The following is a 14,069-nucleotide window of genomic DNA, read 5'->3' as shown; positions in this document are numbered from 1 at the left end:
ATTGAGCTTCCCAGGCCTGTATAAAATGTCGTAATTGTAGGTGGAGAGCTCGATCCTCCACCTCAAAATCTTATCGTTCTTGATTTTGCCCCGCTGCATGTTACTGAACATAAAGGCAACGGACCGTTGGTCCGTGAGCAGGGTGAACCATTTGCCAGCTAAGTAGTGGCGCCAGTGCCGTACAGCCTCCACGATGGCTTGTGCCTCTTTTTCGACAGAGGAGTGTCGAATTTCAGGGCCTTGGAGGGTGCGCGAGAAGGCGGCCACGGGTCTGCCCACCAGGTTAAGAGTGGCGGCTAGGGCAAAGTCAGACGCATCGCTCTCCACCTGGAACGGGATGGATTCGTCTACAGCTTGCATCGTGGCCTTCGCGATATCCACTTTGATGCGGTCAAAGGCCAGCCGAGCCTCCGCCGTCAGGGGAAAAGATGTGGATTTGATGAGCGGACGGGCTTTGTCCGCATAATTGGGGACCCACTGGGCGTAGTACGAGAAGAAGCCCAGGCATCGCCGCAGTGCTTTGAGGGTGGTGGGGAGGGGAAGTTCCAAGAGGGGACGCATGAAGTCGAGATCGGGGCCAATGACCCCGTTCTCCACAACACAACCAAGGATGGCGAGGCGGCGCGTGCGGAATACGCACTTCTCCTTATTATAGGTCAGATTGAGGAGTGCCGCGGTGTGGAGGAATTTTTGGAGGTTGGCGTCGTGGTCCTGCTGATCATGGCCACAGATGGTGACGTTATCCAGGTAGGGAAGGTGGCCCGCAGCCTGTTCTGGTCCACCATTCGGTCCATCTCATGCTGGAAAACCGAGACCCCGTTGGTGATGCCGAAGGGGACCCGAAGGAAGTGATAGAGATGGCCATCCGCCTCGAAGGCAGTGTATTGGCGGTCTTCCGGGCAGATAGGGAGCTGGTGGTATGCAGACTTCAAGTCAATGGTGGAGAACACCCGATATTGTGCAATCTGATTGACCATGTCAGAGATGCGGGGAAGGGGATACGCATCCAGCTGCGTGTATCGGTTAATGGTCTGACTGTAATCGATGACCATGCGATGTTTCTCCCCAGTCTTAACAACCACCACCTGGGCTCTCCAGGGGCTGGTACTGGCCTCAATGATCCTCTCCCCCAGGAGGCGTCGCACCTCGGACTTAATAAACGCTCTATCTCCAGTGCTGTACCGTCTGCTTTTGGTGGCAATGGGCTTGCAGTCGGGGGTGAGGTGTTCAAAGAGCGAGGGAGGGGCGACTTTAAGGGTCGAAAGACCACAGGTGGTGCGCGGTGGCTGGTCTAATAGCTGCGGATTGCGGACGGAGATTGGGGGAAAAGGTCCATTATATACCATGGTGACACTCCCAAGAGAACACAGGAAATCTAGCCCCAGTAGTACAGCAGCGCTGAGTTGTGGCAGCACGAGGAGCCTGCACATCTCGTACACCGTGCCCCGTACAGTCAGAGTTGCCACACAGTAGCCGAGGACATTCATCGACTGGGACGTCGAAGCCATGGAGATTGATTGCTGCATTGGCAGTACTGGCAGTGCGTAGTGACTCACCGTGTTAGGGTGGATAAAACTCTCCGTACTCCCACTGTCAAATAAACAGTTTGTAGTGTGACCGTTTACCTTGATGTCCATCATAGACCAGGTGAGTTGGTGAGGCCTGGACTGGTCCAACACGACCGAGGCCACCGTCGGATTAGGCGAGGAGCCGCACGTGGTGACGGTTCCCAAAATGGCAGCCCGTGTGGCTCGCACGCGGCTGACGTCATCCAAGATGGCGGCCCCCGTGGGTCGCATGTGGCTGATGGCGGCCCCCGTGGGTCGCACGCGGCCGATGGCGTCTAAGATGGCGGCTCCCGCGGATCGCACGCGGCCGATGGCATCGAAGACGGTGCCTCCCATGGATCGCACGCGGCGCTGCTGGGCCTGGAGGCCGATTTTGCTCTGCAGACTTTCAAGTAATGGCCCTTCTTACCACAGCCGGAGCAGATCACGTCTTTCGCCGGGCAGCGTCGTCATGGGTGCTTCTCCAGGCCGCAGAAGTAGCACCTCGGGCTTCCGGAGACTGCCGCAGTGGTCAGTTCGGTGTCGGGACGGGGCATGGCGTAGGTTTGCAGCCCTCCCGGGTACAGAGATGGCGGCGGTCGCGGTGTCCATGGTGTGCCCTCGTGGTCGGGGGTGTAGGCCTCGAGATTCCGAAAAGCCACCTACAGCGAGCTGGCAAGTGCCACAGTCTTCTGCAGGTCCAGCCCACCTTGTTCCAGTAGACGCTGCCGGATATAGGTCGACCTGATGCCCACGACAAAGGCATCTCTGGTCAGGTCGTCGGCGTTTTGGGCGGCTGAAATGCCTTGCAGCTGCAGGCTCTGCCGAGTGCAGAATTGTTCAGTCGATTCCCCCGGCTGCTGTCTGCGAGTGGCCAGCAGATGTCTGGCGTAGACCTAATTTGGCTGCCGGTACTACTGGCCCTTTAGGAGATCGATTGCCTCCTGGTAAGTTTCCATGTCTCGGATTATCGCGAAGATGTGAGCGCTGACGCGGGCATGGAGTACATGTAGTTTGTCGATGTTGGTTACAACGACGGCGGAGGAGGAGGCGATGAAGGTCTCGAAGCAGTGCAGTCAGTGATCAAAACAGTTTGAGGCCCCAACAGCCTGGGGGTCCAAGTCAAGTTTATCAGGTTTTAAGAGTTGCTCCATCCCAAAAACTTGCGTAAATAAAATTGATGCACCATTGATTATGCAAAGACTCATTGTTGCGAAATAACAGGTTTTTATTTACGAAAGAATTGGAGCAAACCCGAACCGATAGCTGATCCGAACTGAGGCAAAAGGGGCGGAGAGCAGTCGCCTTTATACCCAGAGAAGGGCGGAGCCCTGGATTGAGGCAGCAGGGGCGTGTCCAGACATATCACTCAAACAGACAATACTACAGTGGTTCACCACACACTGCAAGGGGCAGTGGTCATGCAGGAGGGGTGACTATGCAAGGGGGGGTTGTACAGGGGGGGCATGCAGGGTGGGTCACAGAGGGGGCATATCGGGGATCCATCAGGGGATTCATCAGGAGGGCCCTGATGCCATGATGCCGGCAACCTGTCTTGGTGTGGGGGCTAACAATGTCGTTGAAGATGGGTGGAGGGGGTCCAATATCCATTGGGGGTGGAGGGTGGGGGGGTAGGTTGAGGTTCACTAGTCCAGTAGGAGATGGGGGCATCCTGCACAATGGCGCCCGAGCATTCTGAAGCTGTCGCCACCAATGTATTTATCCACCTCCCCCCCCTCCACCCCCCCACCCACCTCTCCATCCCCCCCCTCCCCCTCCTTTTGGCACAAAGCTCCCAGCTGTCAAAGATATTGACAGAGTGCCGGAAGGTTGCAGTGCCGAGCTCGCCAAGATAACCAGCATGAAGGATTCCTGTTTTCACGCTGTTATGACACTTAGAAACATTTTGGGAAATTCCACTCAACATCTGCCACCAAAGCCAGGGTACCCCCACCAACATGATTCCTGAGAGCTCCAGGGGAATGAAGTCCCAAATCCTGCTGTAAGGGCTAGCAGCTCACTAGGGGGCATTTAGTTGCAGAAGTTGCCCCAGTAAGGTGGAAATCTCACCCCATGAGCTCTAGTATCAGACCAGGAGCAGTGGTCACTGTTGATAATTCTCTTGGGCCTTTACTGGTGTTCAATGTGGCAAATCTGGAGAAAGGTTTGTAAAATAAGGTTGGAGGAAAGGGAAGGAGAGATTCTCTCATCCGACTCCCTCACTTCCTGATGTCAAATCTGTTTATCAGGCACGGAGTGCCTTACAACAAGAGACTGCCCCTTCTTGGCAGCAGTTTGCTTGTCGGTCTCCCCAAATGGCAAACCCCTGTCTGCCACTGGTTGAATTTTTGATGATACTTTTTCTTTCACAGGATGTGAGCATTGCTGGTAAGAGCAGCATTTATTACCCATTCTTGACTACCCTTGAGAAGGACAGCACGGTGGCACAGTGGTTAGCACTGCTCCTCACAGCACCAGGGACCTGGGTTTGATTCCTGGTTTGGGTCACTGTGTGGAGTTTGCACATTCTCCTCATGTCTGCGTGGGTTTCCTCCGGGTGCTTTGGTTTCCTCCCACAGTCCAAAGATGTGCGGGTTAGGCAGATTGGCCATTCTAAATTGCTCCTTAGTGTCAGGGGGGCTAGCTAGAGTGAATGCATGGTGTTATGGGGATAGGGCCTGGGTGGGTTTGTGGTCGGTGCAGACTCGATGGGCCGAATGGCCTCTTTCTGCACTGTAGGGTTCTATGAGTCTATGTTGGTGAGCTACCTTCTTGAACATCCCCAATTCATGTACACCCACAGTGCTGTTAGGGAGGCTATTCATAATTTTGACTCCGCGACTATGAAGGAAAGGCAGATATAGTTCAAAGTCAGGGTGCTGTGTGATTTGGAGGGAAACTTGATGGTCCCATGCATCTGCTGCCTTTGTCCTTCTCGGTGAGAGAGGTTGCAGGTTTGGAAGGTGCTGACAAAAGAGTCTTGGTGAGTTGCTGTAGTGCATTTTGTAGATGGTACACAGTGTGTTGGTGGTGGAGGCAGTGAATGTTTATCGTCTTGAATGGTGTGCCAATCAAACGGGCTGCCTTTTCCTGGATGGTGCTGAGCTTGAGTGTCATTGGAGCTATATTCATCCAAAGTATTCTATCATATTCCTGACTTGTGCCTTTGAGAGTCAGGTGAGTTACTTGCCACAGGATTTCAAGCCTTTGACCTGTTTTGATAGCCGCAGAATTTATATGGCTAGTCCAGTTCCGTTTCTGGTAACGGTAACCTCCAAGTTGTTGATAATGGGGAATTCAGTAATGGTAATGCCATTGAATGTCAAGGAAAGACAGTTAGATCCTCCCTTGTTGGAAATGGTCATTGCCTGGCACTTATGTGGCGCGAATGCTGCTTGCCACTTGTCAGCCCCAAGCATGGATATTGTCCAGGTCTTGATGCCTTTGGACATGGGTTGCTTCAGTATCTGAAGAGTCATGAATGGTACTGAACATTGTGCAGTCATCAATGCAGAATTTCCAACTTCTGACATGCTCTCGTAACCTTAATAGTTATAGTGTTGGTCCAGTTCAGTTTCTCATCAATGGTAATCCCGGGGTATTGATTCAGTGAGGATAATGCCATTAAATGTAGGAAGAGGGTTAAATTCTCTCTTGTTGGAGATGGTCATTGCCTGTCACTTATGTGGCACATTTGTTACCTGTCACTTATGAACCCAAGCTTGAATGTTTTCCAGTCTTGCTGAAAAAGGACAAGGACAGTTTCAGTATCTGAGGCTGACATTGTACAATCATCCATGAACATACATACCCACTTTTCATCTTACAATGGTGGGAAGGATTGATGAAGCAGCTGAAAATGGTTGGGCCTAGGATACTACCTGAGGAAATCTTGTGGCGATGTGCTGGGACTGAGATGATCGATCTCCATCAACCACAACCATCTTGCTCTGTATGACTCCAACCAATGAAGAGCTTTCCTCTTATTCCCATTATCATCAGTTTTGCTTGGACTCCTCGATGCCATGCTTAGTCAAATGCTGCTTCAATGTCAAGGGCAGTAGGACAGTCACTTACTTGCACCTGCATCTTGAGTTCATGTTTGAACCAAAGCTGTAATGAGGTCAGGGGCTGAGTGGCTTGGGGGAACTCAAACTGAGTATCTGTGAACAGGTTATCATTGAGCAAATGGCAATAATTGGCTGCGTTGAATATGTCCTGCTTTTGGACAGGACGTATTTGGACAATTTTCTACTATTTTTATCAAGTAGATGCTGGTGTTGTAGCTGTACAGGAACTGCTTGGCTAGGGTAGCAGCTAGATCTGGAACACATGTCTTCAGTACTATTGCCGGAATGTTATCCAAACCCATAGCATTTGCAGTATCCAGCGCCTTCAGAATACCAATGGTGGCAGGCTAAGGCCTTTAAGTGGGCATTAAATCCAACTTATTGTATTCTCAATGTGTGATCTTTTCTATCCAGTTTTCCTCTATACACTCCATCCAAGGCAATGTTTAATTTCCAATGCCGAAGAAATAAATTTGCTCTTATATGTCAAGAACTATAGAACGAGGAATTACAGCTGGGCCATGACACAGGTAGCACCAACTATCAACCACATTATGTATTAATAATTTGAAGGCAGCACCTTAAAACCTTGTATGATTTGGACGAATATGAATCAAACTATACTTTGTCAAAGGTGCACAAAATAATTTTCCCTCAGTACCACACAACAAAATAAACAGCACTGGTTAAAATCTTACCAATATCTTTTGCTTTTCGTGGTATTGGCCGCTTGAGAAGCCAAATCATCTTTCTGGCATCCAATCGAATTTCAAATAGATTATTCAAAAGAGCAAGTAATGGAGCCAACGGGAAGGCTGCAACAAATATTGTGGTGAAACCATACTGAATTGCTGAAAATGAAAAGAGATAGATTACAAAGCTATCATAACCACTTAGGTAATCCACAAATGACAGCCAATAGTCACTGCCAAGGCTCATACTGAATAACAGTCAGTTGACAAAGTACTGGAGGCTACTTACCACCTGTGGAGTCATACTCCTGCAAGGGATTTACTGTCTTCAGGAGGGAGGATGAGGAAGAAATTGGGCAAATAAAATATCCAAGTAACCCTGCTCATAACTGGCTTAGCAACATGGAGCACAGGATAGGGAGCAACAAAAAAGATTTCAAAATGTGATTCACTGCAATCTGTGAGGCTATTGCTAATTCAGGGCACTAAACAAATAAACTTGAAGATCTGTGAGGTGACTTTAATTACTATCCAGAAAAAAGCACCCACTTTCTTTTCCCCTAGGGAACGAGCATAAGAAAGGCATAATTCAGACCACAGTGATTGGAGGTGGCCTTGGTAGTGAATGTCACTGCTAGCATCTCTTGCACAGCTGCTCAATGTCAGAACTTAACTGATTTCTCCAGGGCAACAAGAGGCAATCATACTTTTACACAGCACTGTAATATTTACTATTTTCAGTTATCTTTTCGTCTTTCGAACATTTAAAACTTGTTTTAGTAATTCATGGTATGGGTGTCATTGCGTGCTAACATTTACTGTCCTTGTGAAGATAGTGGTGAACTGCCTTCTTGAATGTGGCTGAAGAAAAAGACTGTGTGGAGGATGGGCAAACTGACTACTGCACCATGGCAGTAGGTTGGCACGGTGGCACAGTGGTTAGCACTGTTGCTTCACAGCGCCAGAGATCCGGGTTTGATTCCAGGTTTGGATCACTGTCAGTGTGGAGTTTGCACGTTCTCCCCGTGTCTGCATGGGTTTCCTCCAGGTGTTCCTGGTTTCCTCCCACAGTCCGAAAGATGCTGGTTAGGTGAATTGGCCATGCTAAATTCTCTCTCAGTGTACCCGACTAGGCGCCTCACTCTGGCGCCTAGGGGATTTTCACAGTAACTTCATTGCAGTGTGAATGTAAGCCTACTTGTGACTATTAAATAAACTTGAACTTTTGGTACAGGAGGCCATTTAAGCAGGGGGAGCAAAAAGAAAGTGGCAGTGGTAGGGGATTGTATAATCAGGGGTACGGATAGCATTCTTTGTAAACAGTATTAAGAGTCCCGCATGGTGAGGGCAATTTTCCGGTGTCGCCAGGCCTGGCTCAGATTCTGGTGATCCCAGAAAACAGTGTGCAGCCTTAAAACAAGTTTCTCGCTCAGCCACAAACAGTTTGCAATCGTCCTGGTCCATTTCTACTGGTGCAAATTGGATTGTGCCCCGAGGCTGATTAGTATATTTAAAGTATCATTCAATCATGCTTAGCTCATTTGAAACCAGATTTTCCCAGCTCCTGGATCTTCCGACCCTTGGGAGTGGCATGAGCCCAGCGGGAATCACTATCGGTCTCTACTAGCGGAGACCAGGTGTAATGGCCAAGCCGGAGTGCTTGGAGGCCATTGAAGCTCCAGGCTGGTCAGGGACATGATTGGGCAGTGCCCACCTGGCACCGTGGCAGTGCCAGTCAGGCGCTTCCAGTGTGCTGGGGCCAGAGTGGGTATGGAGCCTGAGCAGAGGCTTTGACGGGGGCGGGGGGGGGGGGGGGGGGGGGGGGGGGCGGCTATGTTGGGGTGCTATGATCGTGAAGGGTGTATTGTGAAAGGCTGGGCATGAAGGGTTGCAACATGAAGTAGATCATGTTGGTGTCATAAAAGGGGGGGCGTGTCAGGGGTTATGAAGGGGGAGGCATGTGGTGGGTCATGAAGGGATATTCAATACCCCAATGTTGGTGATCTACATCAGGGAGGGGCGGGAAACATGCCGCCAAAAGGAGGAGTCCCAATGTCCGAGGGAGAAGAGGGGAGGGGTCTCCCAGTGCATTGTAATTTTGCTTTGTAGCCAGGATCAGCGGCCACACCCTCAGTGGTTCGCAACTCTCCACTCTCCCAAAAAAATGACTAGGTGTGGGATGATTGCGGTCTTGTCCATGGACAGGTCAGCGCAGATCATTCCAGTTTTCTCCCCATTATGACACTTAGTCATTTTTTTGGAGAAAATCACAGCCGATGTGTTGCCTAACTGATGCCAGGGTGAGAGACATCTCAAATCGGCTTGAAAGGATATTGGAGAGGGCGGGGGGATGGATCTAGTTGTTGTGGACTGTGATGGGACCAACAACATAGGCAAGAGTAGGGAGGGATCTTGTTTGAGGAATATCAGGAATTAGGAACAAAATTTAAAAAACAGGACCTCAAGGGTTATAAACTCTGGATCATTACCTGAGCCACATGAAAATTGGCATAGAGATAAGAAAATTAGGGAAGTAAACACATGGCTAAAGGAGTGGTGCAGGAAAGAGGGCTTCCATTTTGTGGGGCACTGGCATCAGAATTGGGAGAAGTAGGAACTGTAGCATTGGGACGGGCTCCACCTGAACTGATCTGGGACCAATGTCCTAGCAGAAAGGATAAATAGGGTGGTCAATGGAATTTAAACTAGTAAAGGGAGGAGAGGCCTCAGGGGAAGTCAACACAGTTTCAAAAAGAAGTACAGGGCAGAGAGTAAAGAAACAGTCAGGAATCCTACTTCAGGTATGGCAGGTAATGGCAAAACTATTAGAAGTATATTGATTAAACCAGAAAAAGAAATAGTAAACAGGTGAGTAAAGCACCAGTGCTGAAGGACAGGTTAGAATGTGTGGCCCAAATAAGAAGTCTATGTACAATTACATGGAGGGTGATGAATAAATTGAATGAGCTGCTGGTACAAATTCAAATTGGAGATTATGATTTGTAGCCATTTCTGAGACAGGGCTGCAGGATGGTCAGGACTGGGAACTAAATATACAAAGTACCCATTCAGTTCCTCTGCCATTTCTTTGTTCCCCATTACTACTTCTCCAGCCTCATTTTCCAGGGGTCTATTGTCTATTCTTGCCTGGCTCTTACCTTTTACATATCTAAAAAAAACTCTTGCAGCATTCTTTTATATTACTAGCTAGCTTACCCTCATATTTCATCTTCTCCCCCCTTATTGTTTTTTTAGTTGTCCTCTGCTTGTTTTTAAAGGCTTCCCAATCCTCTGGCTTCCCACTATTCCTTGCTTCATGGTATGTTGTTTCCTTTGTTTTCATGCTATCCCTGACTTTCCTTGTCAGCCATGGTTGCTTCGTCCTCCCCTTAACATGCTTCATCTTCCTTGGAATGAATTCATGTTGTGCGTTCTGAATTATCCCCAAAAACCTCTGCCACTGTTGTTCCACAGTCTTTCCTGCTAGGTTCCCTTTCCAATCAAATCTGGCCAGCTCCTCCCTCATGGCCTTATAGTTTCCTTTACTCAATTGTAGCACCGTTATATTCGATTCCAACATCTCCCTCTTAAAGTGCAAAGTGAATTCTATCATATTGTGGTCACTGTCCCCTAGGGATTCCTTCGCCTTAAGTTCCCTGATGAAGTCTGCCTCATTACACATCATCACGTCCAGAAGTGCCTGTTCCCTCGTGGGCTCTAGCAGAAGCTGCTCCAAAAAAACCATCCCGTAGACATTCCACAAATTTTTTATCTTGGGGTCCGTTACCAACTTGATTTTCCCAGTCCACCTGCATATTGAAATCCCTCAATTAGTGTAATATTGCCTTTCCTGTATGCATTTTCTATCTCTTGATTTATTTTCTATCCAACATTCTGAGTACTGCATGGGGATTTGTACATAACTCCTATCAGGGTCTTTTTCTCTTTGCAATTCCTCAACTCCACCCACACAGATTCTACGCTATATCACTTCTTGCTAATGATTTAATTTTGTTTCTTACTAACAAAGCAACCCCACCTCCTCTACCGATCTGCCTGTCCTTTCGATAGGACACATATCCTTGGAATTCAGATCCCACCTCTGATCCCCTTGCAGCCACATCTCTGTGATGCCCACAACATCGCACCCTCCAATTACAATGTGTGCTTCCAGCTCATTTACCTTGTTCCGTATACTGCGTGCATTTAAGTACAGCACCCTCAGTGCTGTGTTGACTGCTCTTCTTCCCATAGTTGTCTCTTTATCTGCTGTGCCTTAAGTTTTATTCCTGCCAATTTGCATACTGAGTCCTGCCCCCATTAACTAGCTTAAAGTCCTTGTGACTTCCCGATTTAGCCTATCCACTAGGGTCCTGGTCCCAGATCGGTTCAGGTGGAGTCCGTCCCATCGCTACAGTTCTCTCCTGTTCCAATACTGATGCCAGTTCCCCACAAAATGGAACCCCTCTTTCCCACACCACTCCTTTAGCCACATGTATACCTCACGAATCTTCTTCTATCTGCCAATTCACACATGGCTCAGGTAATAATCCAGAGATTATAACACTTGAGGACCTGCTTTTTAAATTGGTTCCTAGTTCCTGATGTTCCCCAAACAGGTTCTCCTGCCTATTCCTGCCTAAGCTGTTTGTCCCAACGTGGACTACAACAACTGGATCCTCCCACTCCAATATCGTTTCAAGCCGGTTAGAGATGTCCCTTACCCTGGCACCGAGTAGGCAACATACCATAGGGGACTCTTTATCCTGCTTACAAAGGATGCTATCTGTCCCACTAATTATGGAATCCCCTACCACTCTTCTTTTTGTTCCACCCTCTTGAGTGGCCTCCTGCACCATGGTGCAGTGGTCAGTTAGCTCATCCTCCCTACAGTCCTTTTCCTCATCCACACAGGGAGCAAGTACTTCGTACATATTGGACAAGGTCAAGAGCTGAGTCTTCTCCATTTCTGAATTTCAGATCTCTCTACCTGCCTCATTTTCAGTCACACCCTGTTGTCACTGACCAATGGCCGAATTGGAGATATTTAATCTAAGGGGTGTGACTGCCTCCTGAAACACAGCATTTAGGTAACTCTCCCCTTCCTGGATGTGCCGCAGTGTCCGAAACTCAGACTCCAGCTCAGCAACTCTGAGCCGGAGTTCCTCAAGCTGCCAACACTTGCTGATGTGGTCACGGCAGCTCGCAATGGGATCTACCAGCTCCCACATCAAGTAGCTCCAGCACATCGCCTGTCCAGCTATTTCTACTTAGTTTGGGTTTTAAATCTGATTTGTTACCAACCAATCAGATCACAGCTTTCCTGTGATGCCACTAGCTAGTTGTTTTTATCCCCGAGTTAGTTTTATACTCACTGTTCAAAGCTCCTCCCTCTGAGGAGGAGTGAGAGTATTGCGAATTTAGAGCTGAGCGGAAATTCGGTGTTGAGAAGAAAGAGGTGCTCATCTTTGGGAGGAGCAGAGAGAGAGGCAGACCCGCGAGGGCAAGTGAGAGGTAGAAAGAAATCGAACCATGCCATCACAGCCAGCAGGTAAGTGATTGGTTGGTAACTGGTAAGTTGTTTTTCTTGACATTGTAGTTGTTGTTGTAAGTTAACTTATGGGTTAAGTTATGGCAGGAGATCCCAGACCCATGTCATGCTCCTCTTTTGTGACGTGGGAAATTCAGGAACCCTTCCGGTGTCCCTGGCCTTCACATACAAGTGTGTCCAACTGCAGCGCCTGTTAGACCGCTTGACGGCTCTGGAGCTGTTGATAGATTCACTTTGGAGCATCCACAATGCTGAGGAAGTTGTGGAGAGCACGTTCAATGAGTTGGTCACACCGCAGATAAAAATTACAGAGGGAGATAGAGAATGGGTGACCACCAGATAGAGGAAGAGTAGAAAGGCAGTGCAGGGGTTCCCTGTGGTTATCCCCCTCCAAAACAGATATACCGTTTTGGATACTGTTGAAGGAGATGGCTCACCAGGGGAAGGTGGCAGCAGCCAGGTTCATGGCACTGTGGCTGGCTCTGCTGGGCAGGTGGGCAGGAAAAAGAGTTAAAGTATTAGGGGACTCAATTGTAAGGGGAAAAGACAGGTGTTTCTGCAGACACAAACGAGACTTCAAGATGGTATGCTGCCTCCCTGGTGCAAGGGTCAAGGATGTCGCTAAGCGGGTGCAGGACATTCTGGAGGGGGAGGTGAACTGTCAGCTGTCGTGGTGCATATAAGCACCAATGATATAAGTTAAAAATGGGATGAAATATAGAAACATAGAAGATTGGAGCAGGAGGCCATTTGGCCCTTAGAGCCTGCTCCGCCATTCATTACGATCATGGCTGATCGTCCAACTCAATAGCCTAATCCCGCTTTCACCCCATAACCTTTGATCTGATTCGCCCCAAGTGCTATATCTAACTGCCTCTTGAATACATCCAATGTTTTGGCATCAACTATTTTCTGTAATAATGAATTCCACAGGCTCACCACTCTTTGGGTGAAGAAATGTCTGCTCACCTGTGTCCTAAATGGTCTACCCTGAATCCTCAGACTGTGACCTCTGGTTCTGGACACACCTACCATCGGGAACATCCTCCCTACATTTACCCTGTCTAGTCCTGTTAGAATTTTATAAGTCTCTATGAAATCCCCCCTCATTCGTCTGAACTCCAGCGAAAACAAGCCTAACCTAGTCAATCTCTCCTCATACATCAGTCCCACCATCCTTGGAATCAGCCTGGTAAACCTTCGCTGCACTCCTTCGAGAGCAAGAACATCCTTCCTCAGAAAAGGAGACCAAAACTGCACACAATACTCTAGGTGTGGATTCACTAAGGCCCTGTATAATTGCAACAACACATCCCTGGTCCTGCACTCTCAACCTCTCGCAATGAAGGCCAACATACCATTTGCCTTCTTTATTGCCTGCTGCACCTGCATGTTTACTTTCAGTGACTGGTGCACAAGGACACCCAGGTCCCGCTGCACACTTCCCTCGCCCAATTTACAGCCATTCAGGAAGTAATCTGCCTTCTTGTTTTGCTTCCAAAGTGAATAACCTCACATTTATTCAAATTACACTGCATCTGCCACTGAAGTGCCCACTCACTCAACCTGTCCAGATCATTCTGAAGGATCCCTGCATCCTCATCTCAGTTCACCCTCCCACCCAACTTGGTATCATCTGCAACTTTGAGATGTTACATTTTGATCCCTCATCCAAATCATTAATATATGTTGTGAATAGCTGGGGTCACAGCACCGATCCCTGTGGCATCTCACTGGTTACTGCCTGCCAATTTGAAAAGCACCCATTAATTCCTACTCTTTGTTTCCTCTCTGCCAACCAGTTTTCTATCCATCTCAATACACTTTCCCAATCCCATGCATTTTAATCTTGCACGATAATCTCTCATGCGGGAATTTGTCAAACGGTTTCTGAAAGTCCAAATATACAACATCGATTGGCTCCTCCTTGTCAACTCTACTAGTTACATCTTCAAAGAATTCTAACAGATTTAGCAAGCATGATTTCTCCTTCATAAATCCATGTTGACTCTGTCTGATCCTGCCACTGCTTTCTAAATGCTCCACAATAAAGTCCTTGATAATGGATTCGAGAATTTTCCCCACTACTGATGTTCAGCTTACAGGTCTATAATTCCCTGTTTTCTCCCTACCTCCCTTTTTGAATATTGGAGTGACATTAGCTACCCTCCAATCTGTAGATTATCAGTCCCTGGGGATTTATCAGCTT

The 14,069-nt window shown here is 48.3% G+C and overlaps 1 protein-coding gene across 1 annotated transcript in view; it reads right to left on the bottom strand.

Moving 5' to 3' along the window:
* The window catches only part of LOC144499259 (anoctamin-9-like), a 178,046-nt gene that overhangs the window by 56,402 nt on the left and 107,575 nt on the right, over window positions 1-14,069 (bottom strand). The window contains exon 15 of the mRNA XM_078221374.1: window positions 6,316-6,468. Coding sequence (XP_078077500.1) covers window positions 6,316-6,468 — 153 coding nt within the window. The remainder of the gene's footprint in view (window positions 1-6,315; window positions 6,469-14,069) is intronic.

Source organism: Mustelus asterias, chromosome 9 (genome assembly GCF_964213995.1).
Source record: "Mustelus asterias chromosome 9, sMusAst1.hap1.1, whole genome shotgun sequence".
Classification (NCBI taxonomy): Eukaryota; Metazoa; Chordata; class Chondrichthyes; order Carcharhiniformes; family Triakidae; genus Mustelus; species Mustelus asterias.
Note: the sequence above shows the minus strand (reverse complement) of the source record. Positions and strands in the feature narration are given on the sequence as shown.